A 15171-nucleotide genomic window follows, 5' to 3' on the forward strand; every position below is an offset into this window, starting at 1 on the left:
TCCCGTAGGCCAAGTAGAGGGCGTTCCCGTAGGCCAAGTAGAGGTCACCCCTGTCTCTGACCCCGTTCCTGTCGGCCCTGTAGCGGTCGTTCCATTCCCCGTTCCCGTCGGCCCTGTAGCGGTCGTTCCAGTCCCCGTCACCCTTGGAGCCGCAGCGCCCGCCGGCCTCCAGGAGGAGGCAGCACCTGCAGTTCCTGCGCACCTCCAGGAGGAGGTCGCGCCAGTGGCAGTTCCTGCGCACCTCCAGGAGGAGGTCGCGCTAGCCGTAGTTCCTGCGCGCCTCCAGGAGGAGGTCGCGGCAGCCGCAGTTCCTGCGCGCCTCCAGGAGGAGGTCGCGCCAGCCGCAGTTTCCTGCGCGCCTCCAGGAGGAGGTCGCGCCAGCCGCAGGTTCCTGCGCGCCTCCAGGAGGAGGTCGCGCCAGCCGCAGTTCCTGCGCGCCTCCAGGAGGAGGGTCGCGCCAGCCGCAGTTCCTGCGCGCCTCCAGGAGGATGGTCGCGCCAGCCGCAGTTCCTGCGCGCCTCCCAGGAGGAGGTCGCGCCAGCCGCAGTTCCTGCGCGCCTCCAGGAGGAGGTCGCGCACAGCCGCAGTTCCTGCGCGCCTCCAGGAGGAGGTCGCGCCAGCCGCAGTTCCTGCGCGCCTCCAGGAGGAGGTCGCGCCAAGCCGCAGTTCCTGCGCGCCTCCAGGAGGAGGTCGCGCCAGCCGCAGTTCCTGCGCGCCTCCAGAGAGGATGGTCGCGCCAGCCGCAGTTCCTGCGCGCCTCCAGGAGGAGGTCGCGCCAGCCGCAGTTCCTGCGCGCCTCCAGGAGGAGGTCGCGCCAGCCGCAGTTCCTGCGCGCCTCCAGGAGGAGGTCGCGCCAGCCGCAGTTCCTGCGCGCCTCCAGGAGGGGGTCGCGCCAGCCGCAGTTCCGGAGGATCCCAGGAGGGGGTCGCGCCCGTCGCAGTCCCGGCGGACCCCCAGGAGGGGGTCGCGCCCGTCGCAGTCCCGGCGGACCCCCAGGAGGGGGTCGCGCCCGTCGCAGTCCCGGCGGACCCCCAGGAGGGGGTCGCGCCCGTCGCAGTTCCTGTCGACCCCCAGGAGGGGGTCGCTCCCGTCATAGTTCCTGCCGACCTCCAGGAGGGGGTCGCTCCCGTCATAGTTCCTGCCGACCTCCAGGAGGGGGTCGCTCCCGTCATAGTTCCTGCCGACCTCCAGGAGGGGGTCGCTCCCGTCGCAGCTCCGGCGGACCTCCAGGAGGGGGTCGCGCCCGTCGTAGTTCCTGCCGACCTCCAGGAGGGGGTCGCTCTCGCCGTAGTTCCTGCCGACCTCCAGGAGGGGGTCGCTCCCGCCGTAGTTCCTGCCGACCTCCAGGAGGGGGTCGCTCCCGCCGTAGTTCCTGCCGACCTCCAGGAGGGGGTCGCTCCCGTCGTAGTTCCTGCCGACCTCCAGGAGGGGGTCGCTCCCGCCGTAGTTCCTGCCGACCTCCAGGAGGGGGTCGCTCCCGCCGTAGTCCCTGCCGACCTCCAGGAGGGGGTCGCTCCCGTCGTAGTCCCGGCGGACCTCCAGGAGGGGGTCGCGCCCGTCCCGGCTCCGGCCGCACCAGCATCGGTTCCTGGCGGCCCGGCTCCGGCCGCGCCTGCATCGGTTCCTGGCGGCCCGGCTCCGGCCGCGCCTGCATCGGTTCCTGGCGGTCCGGCTCCGGCCGCGCCTGCATCGGTTCCTGGCGGCCCGGCTCCGGCCGCGCCTGCATCGGTTCCTGGCGGCCCGGCTCCGGCCGCACCTGCATCGGTTCCTGGCGGCCCGGCTCCGGCCGCACCTGCATCGGTTCCTGGCGGCCCGGCTCCGGCCGCACCTGCATCGGTTCCTGGCGGCCCGGCTCCGGCCGCACCTGCATCGGTTCCTGTTTCTCGTCGCGGTGGTCCAAGGAGGACGCCGCTGGTTCCCGGCTCTCGTCGCGGTGGTCCAAGGAGGACGCCGCTGGTTCCCGTCTCTCGTCGCGGTGGTCCAAGGAGGACGCCGCTGGTTCCCGGCTCTCGTCGCGGTGGTCCAAGGAGGACGCCGCTGGTTCCCGTCTCTCGTCGCGGTGGTCCAAGGAGGACGCCGCTGGTTCCCGCCTCTCGTCGCGGTGGTCCAAGGAGGACGCCGCTGGTCCCTGCCTCGTCCTTGTCTCGGCCGCCGGACTGGTGGCCTTGCCCTCGGCGCCTCCTGCTGCCCGGATGGCGCTGCCTCCTGCGGCGACGCCCGCCTCGACTCCTCAGCCCTTCGGATCAGCGTCCGCCCGGAGGACGTTGCCATTCGGGGTGGTCCCCGGGGACATCGGTCCAGCCCAAGGGCACTAAGAGTGCCACCCTGGCTCAGCGGCTGCTGGGCAGGGTCTCGCCACGCCATCACCCTCCGTGAGGGAATCCCTGAACTTCGTGTCTTCCCTGTTCGTGGACTTTGTTGTGGACTATTGTTTTGGCCCTCCCCCGGTCCTCCCTCCACCCACCCTGCTCATGTACCTTGAGGGGTAGGGATTCGGTCCCTCCGCCTGGGACCACCCTCCGCCCGCCCTGGTTTGGGGGGGGGGCTTCCGTAGGCGCCGTGGAAGGCGCCATAGGGGGGGGGGTACTGTCATGATCTGGCTTTGTGTTTCTAGTTGTTTCCTGTTTTATTTTGGTAGTCTCCTGGTTTCTGTTCCTGTTTTAGCTTTACTTCCGGTTTCTTGTCTTGTCACAGCTGTCCCTGCTCATTACCCACACCTGCACTCTGTTAGTCATCAAGTCACTGTGTATTTAACCACCACCTGTGTCCTTAGTTCCCTGCCAGATTGTTGAGTTGAGTTCCCTGAGTGTTCGTGTTTCTCGTGTCTTGTTCCTGTCTGTATCGTGTATCCTGCCCGACCCTGGATTATCTACTTACCGTGAGTTTTTGCCTGTTCCCTGTCTGTACTTTCGCCGAGCCTTTTCGTGTATGACCTGGACCGTCTGACCGTGCCTTTAAGAATAAACCCTTTTGTTGATTATAATATCGCCTCCGTGCTGTGCATGTGGGTTCGCCGTCTGCCTGCCCGAGCCCTGACAATATGATTAGCAATGATGCGGCGCAGCAGGCAAAACCAAAGCTGTGGATCAACATGAGGTGTGGGTAGCACACGTCCACAGCTCGTTTCGCTGAGGCAGGTGCTCAGCGCCGGCGCCGGCGTCTTAATGAAGGTCCCAGGCGGGTTTGCTGCCGAGGTGGTCACAGCAGGGTCTCAGACACAGGAGACGGGCAAGATAACCTCCATCTGTCTTCATGACTGTCCAGCCTTTATTGATTGAGAAGAAGAGTTGCTTTCACAGGCTCCACCAGGACTGGTTTGTTTTCAGTGGTTAGTTTAGTATTGGCCTGCTAGTATTCAATTGCTACAAAACACAAAGTAAAGTGTAATGGGAATGGCGTTAGTTTTGAAGGTATCACGTACCCAAAATCAAGAGAACATAAAAACCATCTGAACCTACAGTAGTATGCCATATAGAAATCTTGCATTATTTTATACATGTAGTTAAGTGAAAATATCAAAAAACAAGCAAGACTTCCATCTGCTGGTGGTCATACAGCACAGAAAACATTAGAGAACCATCCAACCTACTGTCCTCTATTAGAGATTCACTGCTCATCTGTTTTTTGAAATTCACTACAGCACAGCTACTGTAAATATAACAGAGACATTCTTGCTTATATCACATTCAACTATACCCGTTTCTTATACAGTACGTACTTCTTTACGTGAAATTCTTTTCAATTGCAATATAACAGATCATCAGTGTGACTGGAGAACGTCGACTAAGCTTCAAAGGGCGAAGCTACTGCAGGTCATAAAACTAAAGATCTTTTACCCAGTTTTCCACGACTAAAAAAGCTTGTCCGAGCCTCTACGGCAATGAAAAAGATCAAATATCCACTTCATAGGACGTTCACTTACAGTATATATATATATATATAAAAATGAACAAGGCAGTTTAATGATTTAATGATAAATCTTTTTAAGATGTTTTAACTACTTTGAAGCCGTGAGTTTCACCGTCTCACTCCGCTTTTCCTTTAATTTTCTCTTACAGTCGCACTAAAAACGAAATGACGCCCTAAACGCTGGCAGAGGGCCGTGAATCTTCCTGATAAGCTGTGGAATGAGGGTCACACTGGTGGTCTTTTATCATCCGCTCCATTGGTGGTCCCACTCCCACTACCGCAGCCACTGCTTTCATATAGAGACTGTTCAACTGGAAATAATTTGAAGCTATTTTTATGATCGATAAACTACAAAAGGGGAGAAAAAAGATTACACAGACACATCTGACACCCAGTGCATAAAGTACCGGTAATAAAGGTATTCCCAGAGAATTTATAAAAGGAGCACAAAGACACTTGGTGTGATGCAGTGTGGGGGGAAAAATGCATCAAAGAAGCAGGTGAATCCAGACATAATGACTCCCAATGACAGAAAGTGGGTAAGTGATGACACACAAAAAACCCTGAGAAACACACTGGTTTTTATAAAAAGAACTGAGTCAGTCCTAACTTCAAACAGGACTACAGCTGATGCTTCTGTGTCCTTGAAAGGAAGTGACTGTGTTTCCTATTAGGGAAGTACCAACCGCACATCCTCATAAACTGTATGAGGTTATGATTCCCATGCCGTTTTTCATGATTGTATTTCTCAAGGATGAATAGTGGAGGAATGGCCTCTATGTGCCAGCTCCTTCAGGCATAAACACGTTCGGTTCTAGCCAATGAATGTGCTTGGCCGGACAGGCCAGATGAGCGGCTGGAGATGATGCACTAACACACAGACACAAAGCAGACAAGGAACCAAAACTGGCAAATACAGATGGCAGCATCTGGAGGAGAACATGGCTCAGACCGACCGGGTGTCACGTAAGTGTTAAATCCAATTAAACAAGCCAACAGAGAGAATATGCAAAATGCCAGAAGCTGTTTTCAGCCATGCACAGCAGCCCCTGAACCTTTTACAACTTACTTAATACTTTTAGAAGAGAAGAGAAGCTGGATGAAATAGTAGATTACAACGTAGAATGGCTCAACATTTTCCTATTTCTTGTTTCAGTTGTGAAGATTTCCTTCAGTTGTAAATATACTGTAATACCTTTCTCTATTAGGAGATACAAAATACAGCACTCTACAAACCAGGGAATGAAATCCATACACAAAGCAGGTTGGTACTTTATTGTTCGACTTCCTGTCTCGTACAGTATTTGCTGTGATTCTGGCTAATCAAATCATGCTACCCTCACCAGACAGCCAGTCTCTGGCCCACCTCCCCTACGAGAGCCACAGAAAAAGTCGCTTCCTCCGAAAACCTACCGATTTTGTTGCCAGACACGGTCACCGTTATCTGTCACACAGCGATGGAAGAGAAAAAAAGCACAATCACTTGAACAGTGGTAAATACTCCAAACACACAATGCTGGCTGACAGCCTAAGAAAATGCTTTTTGCACCAAGAAGTGATGGTGTGAGCTATCGCCCATCGCTGTGAGCTCGGGAACGTCTGACAGCGCAAACAGCAAGACGAATGTTGGCGTTGAGATTGGCCTCGGCCAGTTTACATTTCACTTATTGTTACACGGCAAGCGGTTGACTTGTGGACCGCGCGCACATTTGTCAGCGGAGGTATATCACTGCAATGATGAATGCGAAGAGACAAAACAAATAAGTGCTGCAGGTAAACGAGGAGAAAAGACGCCCCACTGTTTGTCTGCGGCATGTTCAGACGTACAGGTGGAGCTCAGCTACACTATTTGTCAGTTGCCAAATGGGTGCCATCCATTCAGCATAGCCGCTGCACTAATACTAAGGGCTGCAATGAATGGTGTCACTTTGGTGTAATTGCTGGAGTGGGAGAAATGGGAAAGTGTGTGAAAGACTAGAAATAGCATAAATTCCTACAGTATATTGGCGACAAGGGAATGAGAAGGAAGAGGTGGGCAGGAGTTGGTCGGTTCTGACTGGAAATGCATGGTGGAGCTCTGAGCTACTGGCGACCAGGGGGTCTCGGAGCTTTGCACCACCAGAAACAGCTCTGCAGTGTCCAAGATCCTTATTGTGACAGAAACGATTTCTGACCCGGACAATGGTCCGGGATGCCGGTCCCCTCTGACAAACCGCGAAAACGAAGTCAAACCTGACGCTCGAGGCCATTAGAGCTCAGCGGGCGCCTTGTTATTTCTCACAATCACCTCTGCGGACACACGGAAAAAGGTGCCGTCTTCGCTCGGACTATCCAGCCGGTCAACTGCTCTCCAGATTTCAGATGAGCCGTAACAACAGCCCCGTTCTGTCACCTTACAACCCCAATTTTATCTAGCTTATTCCACGGAGGCGGCTGCTATTAACATTCAGGTGGTTCAGTGGGCTGTTGTGTGGTTTTCTCCTTGATTTTCTCCAGGAAAAAGGAAAAAAAAACATGCGTCTCTCAAGTACAGTGCATGAATCATCCCATTCCTTCGTCATTAAACGCCTGATTTTTCATCAATCATTCCTGATGCTGGACTGAGGCTACTGTATTTGTAGATCTGAGAGTCTGAATCTTGCAGTGCAAACACCAAGCATATATTTCTGACATTTGTGAAGACCTACAGTATAATCTAGCATCTAGTGCACCATCATGTGTCTGTGCTGGAGTAAGAAGAAAAGCGAGGAGGCAAGCGGAACGAATTAGGTGTAATTAAAGGTTTGTCAACACAGCAACAATGACTGGACCACCTCTTATTTCCTTTCATTTCCTGCCACCGTCATTCATCCATTAATGAGCAGCTCGGAACGGAGTGACTCAGCGTTCAATCAGAGCTCACTCCCGGCTCGCTCATTATGTCAGGGACGAGCGGAGACAGACGGTCCGCAGGGAGCGGCTGTCCTCGAGTCAGATGCTTTGTAGTTCGGTGTCAGGAGCCCCCGCGGAGAGATGAAGTGCGCACTCAAGTTCACAGGCAGGTGCGGCGCATGCACCCTGGGATTTTTTTTTGGATGACAATATAAATACAGGTGGCCATTGGCAGCGCCATTCGCCGTCATTAAAATTTCCCGTCCCTCTTAGGCGATCTGTGAAACCCTGGTAAGAAAAGCCGTATGAAAGCTGGAACAGAGCGCGGTTTGGCCGCACAGTGGACATCAGCTGTGTGGTCACAAACGGCTGGCTGAGGTTCACTTCACACAAATTGCTGAATGACGGCCATGAAAGGCAGGCATCAGAATCGCACAGTAACCGGCTGCATATGGGGCTGCGATGACCCCTTTCAGCACTTCACGCCATGGCAACAGGAACAGGAACAAATGCACCTCCAACAGCAGAGGACTCAAGGTGTTGCTTTACTCAGGCTTGTTGTATGCTGGAATAACAGGTCCGATCCATGGACAATCTGTGGACGTCTTAGTATGTGCTCAAAGTGTCTACAGACTCTCGCATAGGAATCTTGAGCTCAGCTGCATCAGAACCAGCGCATCCTAGTTTGGAGATCTCAGATACAGCATGGACGGCGGTGGGGAGAGCATCTCTTTAATCCATTGTGCTTCTCTGTCATATTTGCTTAGAATCAATTTGGGGCCACGTTGGTCCGATTAGAGACAGAAGCCCGAAGGTAGAGGCCGTGTTTCAGAGCTGTGCACTCTCGGTAGTGCTGGGTCTGCGCGTGTGGGGGGGCGTGCAGAGGAGGACCAATTGGGAGGTTTGGGAAGGGGGTGGGGGGAGGGTGTCATGTGTACAGACTAACAGTTGAAAGAAGGGAAAGCTGAAGAGGAGAGATAGTGCAGGACTCATTATCAACTACAGCAGTGTAGAGTTTAGCAGACATGAGGAGGGCTCCTGAGGGCTGCTAGCACACACACACACACACACACACACACACACACACACACACACACACACACACACACACACACACACACACACACACACACACACACACACACACACACACAATGCCACTCATTCTCTCCCCGCTTCTCTCTTTTTCCCCCAAACACTGTTCTTGTCATTTACTCTTTTTAACTTTCTAAAACAGTTTATCTCCGTCTCTCCGGGTCCATCTCTTTTGTGGAGTGTGTATGAAGAGCCTTTCCGAGTTGGCATGGAGGGCTCTAAAAGCTATCAGAAAGGGACAGGCTCTCCCTAGTTGTCTCTGCAGATTGATATCAAGTGTGCTGGAGGACGCATTGTGCAATAATAGCGCAGCGGGTGAATGAGCGTTAATAAAAAAAAAAAAAAAAAGGAAAGTATGGGACGGTGGATGCATTCACACAGCAAGCCGGACGCACTCAGAGGGGAAAGCGACAGCTCGCCCGTTAATTACGCGCGCTAATAGCACAGCTGCTGATTCACTCCGCTGTCTATGAGACTCACAGCGGGATGTGGAGGCTCAGGCAGGACACGGGAAGCGTTAAGACGGACGTGCTGCGACTCCAGATCGGGGCTAAATAAGGTAAGAAGGAGGACCATTATGACGGAGAGTTCAGGAACTTCAGCTGTGTCTGGATTAAAACGCACAACAACGTGTTCCAGATGCAAATGCACCAACGCTGAGGACGTTATTTCAAAGTTCTACCACATTTCATGCTGTTTTGATCCTTTGAAGCATCATTTCCAAATATTAAAATGTTTTTTTTCCCCTTTTTAACTAATTTCTGCTCTGTGTTCCCAGAATGCTCCTGGCCAGCTTGTTTCCATGGCAACTCGCTTCCAGACGAATCCTTCCCCGGAATACGCAGCAGGAGCGTAGCAAGCTAATTAAACTTCATTTCTACAAGTGTACCCCAACAACTACTACTAGCGTTGGAGCCAGCAAGGCGCGCTGTAACGGTGCCAAACCCTGACTGTTTGTTTTGTACAGTGATGCAAACTTGCTCAATTTATTCCGCGACGTGTGACATTTATGAAAATGTATTATTTATTATTGAGCTTTATGCCATTTAAATGTCACTTTGAGATGATGCTAACGCACAAGGGTTCTTTTCCCGTTTTTCTGGCATTTGTTTGATCTAGCTGAAAAACTAACTTAAAGATAAAGAACTGAATAAAAATGATTGTGTCCAACATTATTATTAGGCATATCTGAATATGCTGCTGCATTTTAATTGAACTGCAGGGGCGGTATTCTTGTCACACCTTTATAAGCATTAGACTAACTCTTCTTGCAGCTTGCAGTCCAGTAAAACACATCTACTGAAGGTGGGCTGGGAGCCTCAGGGGAGATAAAATCAATGAGGTTATACAGTTATGAATGAGAAACAGAAGTGTTCACATAGTACACAAGATCCCAGAGGGTTTTCCTGGAAAGCAATGCTCAGCATGTCTTCTCAGAGGTCTCAGCGTAAACCAGCATAGGCTTGAAAAACACTGTAAATCTGAATGCAAAGACGTACTGTAGTTGGCGTCATCACGGCCCTGTCTCTCTACAGTCAAATATTATGTTCTAGTGAGTCATGCACATGCAAGCAACTGCTGAGGACAGTGAAATACATAACAGGATGCTGCAAATTTAACATGGACAGGAATAATAGCAACAGACTGGTGAAATATTCACGCACTAATTAAGGTCTATAAGTAGAAACAGTCCGCAAATTAGTGAAATAGAAACACTGAGATGGAGTGTCGAGAGTACTGTACTGTAGGAAGAGAGAAGCATACAGATGCCAGAGAGAGAGAGAGAGAGAGAGAGAGAGAGAGAGAATACAATTACTGTATGATGAGCGTCATCCCTCTCTAGTTTTTATGCAAATGCTTTCAGGAACAAGCAGCAAGTAGCTAAAGAGGAGCTGTGTCCAGCAGAGGGCGCCCCTCACTAAACGGAATAATGAACACACACACACACACACACACACACACACACACACACACACACACACACACACACACACACACACACACACACAGAGCAGTGTCAAGGCTTTCAAAGTCTCTTCTAATCTTTCTTTGTGCTGATGATTTGCCAGATATTCCAGCCTTTTGCTTCCAGACTTACAGTACAGTAGTACATCTCATCTCTCCTGCCCTAGGCTCGCTCGACGCCCCTGTATTCACTAATGAGCACACTCATACAGTGTTGATTAATACCATCTGTTTAACATATGCAAATACCACAGTGCTACATCATCCAAACAGTGGGGAGATGTAATGCTTACTGAAAGTGGCCCCGGAGCATCTACTGACACGGCGAGCCTTGTTGCCGTGGAAACAGGATGCCAAGGTAGACAGCAATACACAGAAAATCCTCGGGGCAGTGGGATGTGTTGTTTGTCTGTGTCATGCTGATGTTACCCAGCAAAAGCTCAACCTTTCCGAGAGGGAACCGGCGGCTGAATAATGGCCTGTGACCTTGGTGGAAATAGTTGAGTTTTAAATCAGAGGCGTGTCAGCCAGCGCTTAACGTCATGGACGGAGGAGACATCTCCCTCTGTGGCAGACATCCATATGCATAAGGTTACGATAAGGGTATTTTAATGTGTCCACTTTGACACAGCACCTTGTTCCAAGTGCAGTCGACAGGTGCGCCTCCATATTCATGCAGCAATTACCAGTCACCTTAAACAAACACAGCAAAAGCCTTGTAGAATATGTCTGCAATTGATTAAACCTGAATAAAAAGGAGCAATATTCCATAACTGGAAGCTCCACCTCCACCACAGAGAGGACTACTTGTAAGAGAGACCAGTTATGGCTCACAGAATGGCGCCCAACCTGCTGACTTACAGGTGAGTCGGGTTCCTTATCTGCTTAGGTGCAGATAATCTTGCCCACATGCCCCATCGAACACTAATTTCACGCTGTGAGACGCGTCGCGGCCAAGGGTCCCGAGCTCCAACCCCTGAATTGTGGTTTCTACGTCTCGCTTTCTCACGGAGGCCGCGCTCTCTCTCTGCATCTGGGCCGCTTTCTAGTGTGTCTGAGGAACAGCACTACTGTAGGTAGACGTCGGTCTTCGAGCTAAATAGATGGATGTGTGGAGCACGTGTGCATGCAGTGGAGGGGGGGTTGAGAAAAGCCGTAGCTGTGAGGACTGCGGCCGGGTACCTGAGTTTATCTCCCTGCTCTTCAATTTCATCAGCAACCTCTTCACACCTGCAATGATGTGAAGAAGCCTGTCATCATCAGATGCTCGCAACAACCGCCCCCCCCCCCCCACACACACACACACACCCTCCGACATGTAAATGAAGGAGCGGCATGTGATTTAGGCCCGGCTAACAACAACAGGCAAATAAACCCTATATAGAACTACAGCATCGTAATATATAGTACATAGCAGGCAGAGGTCAAAGGTGTGCTGAGCGTGAGCACACAAAAAACCAACCAACCACCACCCCCCCACCCACCGCTCCCCCTGACTGGTTCTTTCTGTCTGTCTTGTGTCTGTGTTTGAGTGGCGTGTTTGCTGCAGACGATGTGTGCGTGTGCGTGCGTGCGTGCGTGCGTGTGTGTGGTGGGGGGGAGGGTGTTATCTGCTTGGTCCTTACCTGCGTTCCTGTCCGGTATGATACAGCAATGTCTCTGCAGCAAGCCTGGCAACACCTGCCAAGAAGCGACAAAAAGAGGTGAGAGGCAAAGACGCTAATATCATCAAGCGGATAAACAAGGTGGGGCCCGGAGGCAACGCACTAAGCCACGCTGTGCCCCACAGATACAGACACCTATTTATCACACCATTAGCATCAGAGTAAGCTGCTCCCTTATCCATCCGAGGCCTTTCATCTGCACTGTGATCTCAGCGGCGGCGCATTAAATGACGGGCGCAGTGCGGGAGGTGTGGGGGCGGGGGGGGGGGGGGGGGGGGGGGGGGGGGGGGGGGGGGGGGGGGGTGATTTTAAACGGCATATCTGTGATTCAATCTTCAAGCAGTCAAAGGTGGGTTAAACGGCGTGTGAAGGAAAATATGACGTACGGCACTAACAACGCTCCGGGATGGAGAGGCATGGAGGTGAAATATTGCTCGATTAAGGCGGGAGACGAGCTGGCGCCGCAATCAGTCAATCGCGAGCGCCCGCGTCAAGTGGGGCGGTTTTTGAAGGCTTGTCTATTTGAGGATGTCGCGCCCGCAAATATAAAAGCTAATTATTGTTCCAATCATGGGCCTTAGGTGGGGAATTTAATCCATAATGCATGAGGTGTCCGGAGATGCAGTTCATCTGGAGTCGCACGTCTCCCCTTCTTCCATCAGAGAAATCATTTCTCTGTAGATTCAGGACAACGCTGAATGCCATTATCGGTGTTCGCGCTGCAACAAAACACGCGTAGTCGCCCGGCGAGCTTTGAAGGAAAAAACAAAAAGCAGAGGCGAAGCGGAGGTGGCTCAGCAGGTGCCGGCGGTGTCTCTTTGTACTGGCGTCTGACTGACAGGCTCATTTTTGCCAAAGGATGACTTGGATAATACACTCAGGCCCCCTCTGCTTTCTGGTGCGTTAACATTCCTTTACATTTACACTTCTTGATTATCTCTGGCTCCTCTGACTCGCAGAGTTATTTCACTCCTCTCCGGGACCGAGGAAGACCATCAGATAAGTGTCTGCTGTAATTAAGGAGGAGAACATGTATAAAGGGGCCTCTTGAAAAGACAGAAAATGAGAACACAACTTGAAATGGACACTAATGGCATGTCTCCAGGAGACTATTAATAAGCCATCAACCCACTGCTGTACTGTACTTCATTCACACATGAGAAGGGCCTGAAGCACATACTGTAAATGCTTCTCAGGTCAGCTTCGTCCTTAGGAGACAGCCACTCAATTAATGCTTCCCCACAGATTCAGTAGAACAGTAGTAGAACAATATCTTGTTCCCTATGACAGATTTAGAGGCTTCGTACTGTACATCATGGAGGAGCATTTTTACATTCATACAGTAATAGTGTCTGAGCAGAATCAGCCAGCTTTCGTAACCGAACAGGTTTGCCATACATCATTCATTACTGCTTAATGAATTACCTCTGCTCCTAACAAGGAAGGTATTCGGCAGATGGGGTCCTGAGCAAAGCAGACGCCCCCGAAAAATGGCTGTTCGCTCGTGTGTCATGTGACTTTCCTTCACGAAGTTCAGTTCAGTAGTTTGATTCAAAAGCTAACAATGTTTACGCTAACCACACACACACACACACACACACACACACACACACACACACACACACACACACACACACACAAAACCAAGTGCTATTACTATTGCACAATGCCACAAATACTCTAAAGATACTTTGTAAACTTTTTTTTTAAATTATACACATTAATAATACAATAATTCTGAACATAATATCATTAGGGCAATTAAAAAATTTCACAGATTAAATTAAAACAGATACAGTACAAGTGTTTGCAAGCAAGCCTTGAAATTCAGGGTCTACAACAAACTGCAAACCTACCAGGATGAATAATCTTTTTAGGCTGGAGCAGCATTTATTTGAGTTATGAGGAATTCTGAGAAAAAAAGAAACTCGGCTCGTGGATGTTCCAGGAACGTCGTGTTTGTCTCCTTTCACAGAGACATGTTTCACAGCACAGAGGCTCTAAAGACAGACACGCACAGACATGGAGGAAAAGAGACACAACTAAATGCCCGCTCATTAGCGGAGATGAACAACCAAATGGGCCAACGCAGGTGAGTCACACGCCATTGGAGCCCATAGAGAAACTTTCCTGATTCCAGCCAAAACATAAAAGTACTGATTACTTCCTCCCTGAAAGTCCATTTGTCTGGATGAGTGTTTTGTCTGCTGCTTGATGGAGCTGGCCTCGTGGGATTGGAGGCTAAGCATCAGAAATATCCTCCATAATTTAAACCGGGCATGAACTAGTACTTATAAAAGTGAACTTGCAACATGAAAACCTTCAAATAAATGAGTCTTACTTGTATTGTAGTACTTTCCCTATTCCCCTCAAGAGACCAGCGCAATCTGCACAAACCCTGTCGACCCAGACGTCCCGGACCTTGTCTGACCTCAGCGAGCGCTCGTCCTGCAGGTGAGGACGCTCACCTGCCCACGAACTGGGCGCATGCATCAGACGCAAGCTTGCTCATTCCCGACCAATCTCCACACGCTATTACTGCTGGGTAAAGGCAATTATCACAGGTGGCAGTGGATAATGGGCTATCTTGGTCCAGCTCTTGGTCAGTTAATGGGAATCCGTAGGGATGGAATGGGAAGCGGGGTTGGTCCAGTGCATTACAAAGCTCCTCCTGTTTGCCTAAAGCGGTATCTGCTCTCGTCTTAGCCAGTCAAGCTCCCAAATGCAATTGTGTGCAGACTGAGCTAAAGATAAGGTTGGCAATGGAGGCACTCACCCCAGCAAAGTACATATGATATTATATATAGAGAAAAATATCCTTTCAACCCAATGCACAACTCTGGTCTTTGCCACAGAAATATTCTGACTCTTACAACTGCACAGTAATTTCACAAAGCTCTAAGTAAAGGCATTTCATGTCGATGGTCTCTTTTCTTTAGGGGTGATGAGGATTGGTCAGGATTAGGAACGAGCACATGCCAGAGTAGAAGTTAAGTGGAGGAAGATGATTCACTGTAGCCACCGATTTACTGTATCTTCTAAACGTGTGGCTTTAGTCACTGGTGACTCTAAACTCCCCATCGGTGCAAACTGGTGCCACTCTTTATGCCTTGGCTGGACTGTTTATGGTCCCTCTGCTTCTTGAGCAGTGACAGCTGGGACCTTCACAGAAAAAAAGCATTTAGGAGAACAGATGAATGCAGACTCCACCTGAGCTAAAGCTTATACCACACGAGGCCGATTTAAATGCGTTTATCGATTCGGGGAGCGTCTGCATTGGCGCTGTTTGTCTGCGATTTGCATTTGAGCATCACTCTGGCGCAGTTACGACAGAGTTTTCACTTGGTGGGTCAGTTTGCAGCGAGACGAAACAAAAGCGAGCAGCCGAGCCAACACTAGTAGAACGAAAACTGCCATTTAAGTAAAACAGTCCGACCACATTAGGACGATTAAAGCACTAAGTAATTCCCTGAAGCTTAATCAAATCTCTTACACCTCCCCTAATCAAAAATCCTGCTGTCTCGATGGTCCTTGAATCGAGTGTGCCGATATATTCAAGTGTACAGTGTCTGCTCGCCGGGGACCGTGAAAGAGTGGGGCCTTTTGCCAGCTTTAGTGGCATTAGGACGTTTGCTCTACAAGGTGGTTTATGAAATTTCAAATCTGG

The 15171-nt window shown here is 50.9% G+C and overlaps 1 protein-coding gene and 1 long non-coding RNA gene across 2 annotated transcripts in view; one reads left to right on the top strand and one right to left on the bottom strand.

Moving 5' to 3' along the window:
- Nucleotides 1-15171, bottom strand: part of dlgap2a (discs, large (Drosophila) homolog-associated protein 2a) — a 94462-nt gene that overhangs the window by 76363 nt on the left and 2928 nt on the right. The window contains exons 3-4 of the mRNA XM_055505911.1: nt 11466-11520; nt 11023-11070 (exon numbers count right to left, since the gene is read on the bottom strand). Of these exons, the coding sequence (XP_055361886.1) occupies nt 11023-11070; nt 11466-11520 (103 nt within the window). The remainder of the gene's footprint in view (nt 1-11022; nt 11071-11465; nt 11521-15171) is intronic.
- Nucleotides 7390-9035, top strand: LOC121201973 (uncharacterized). The gene is made up of 2 exons (XR_005897224.2): nt 7390-8434; nt 8654-9035. It is a non-coding gene; the product is annotated as an uncharacterized LOC121201973 (long non-coding RNA).

The sequence above is a fragment of the Betta splendens genome, chromosome 22 (assembly GCF_900634795.4).
Source record: "Betta splendens chromosome 22, fBetSpl5.4, whole genome shotgun sequence".
Lineage (NCBI taxonomy): Eukaryota > Metazoa > Chordata > Actinopteri > Anabantiformes > Osphronemidae > Betta > Betta splendens.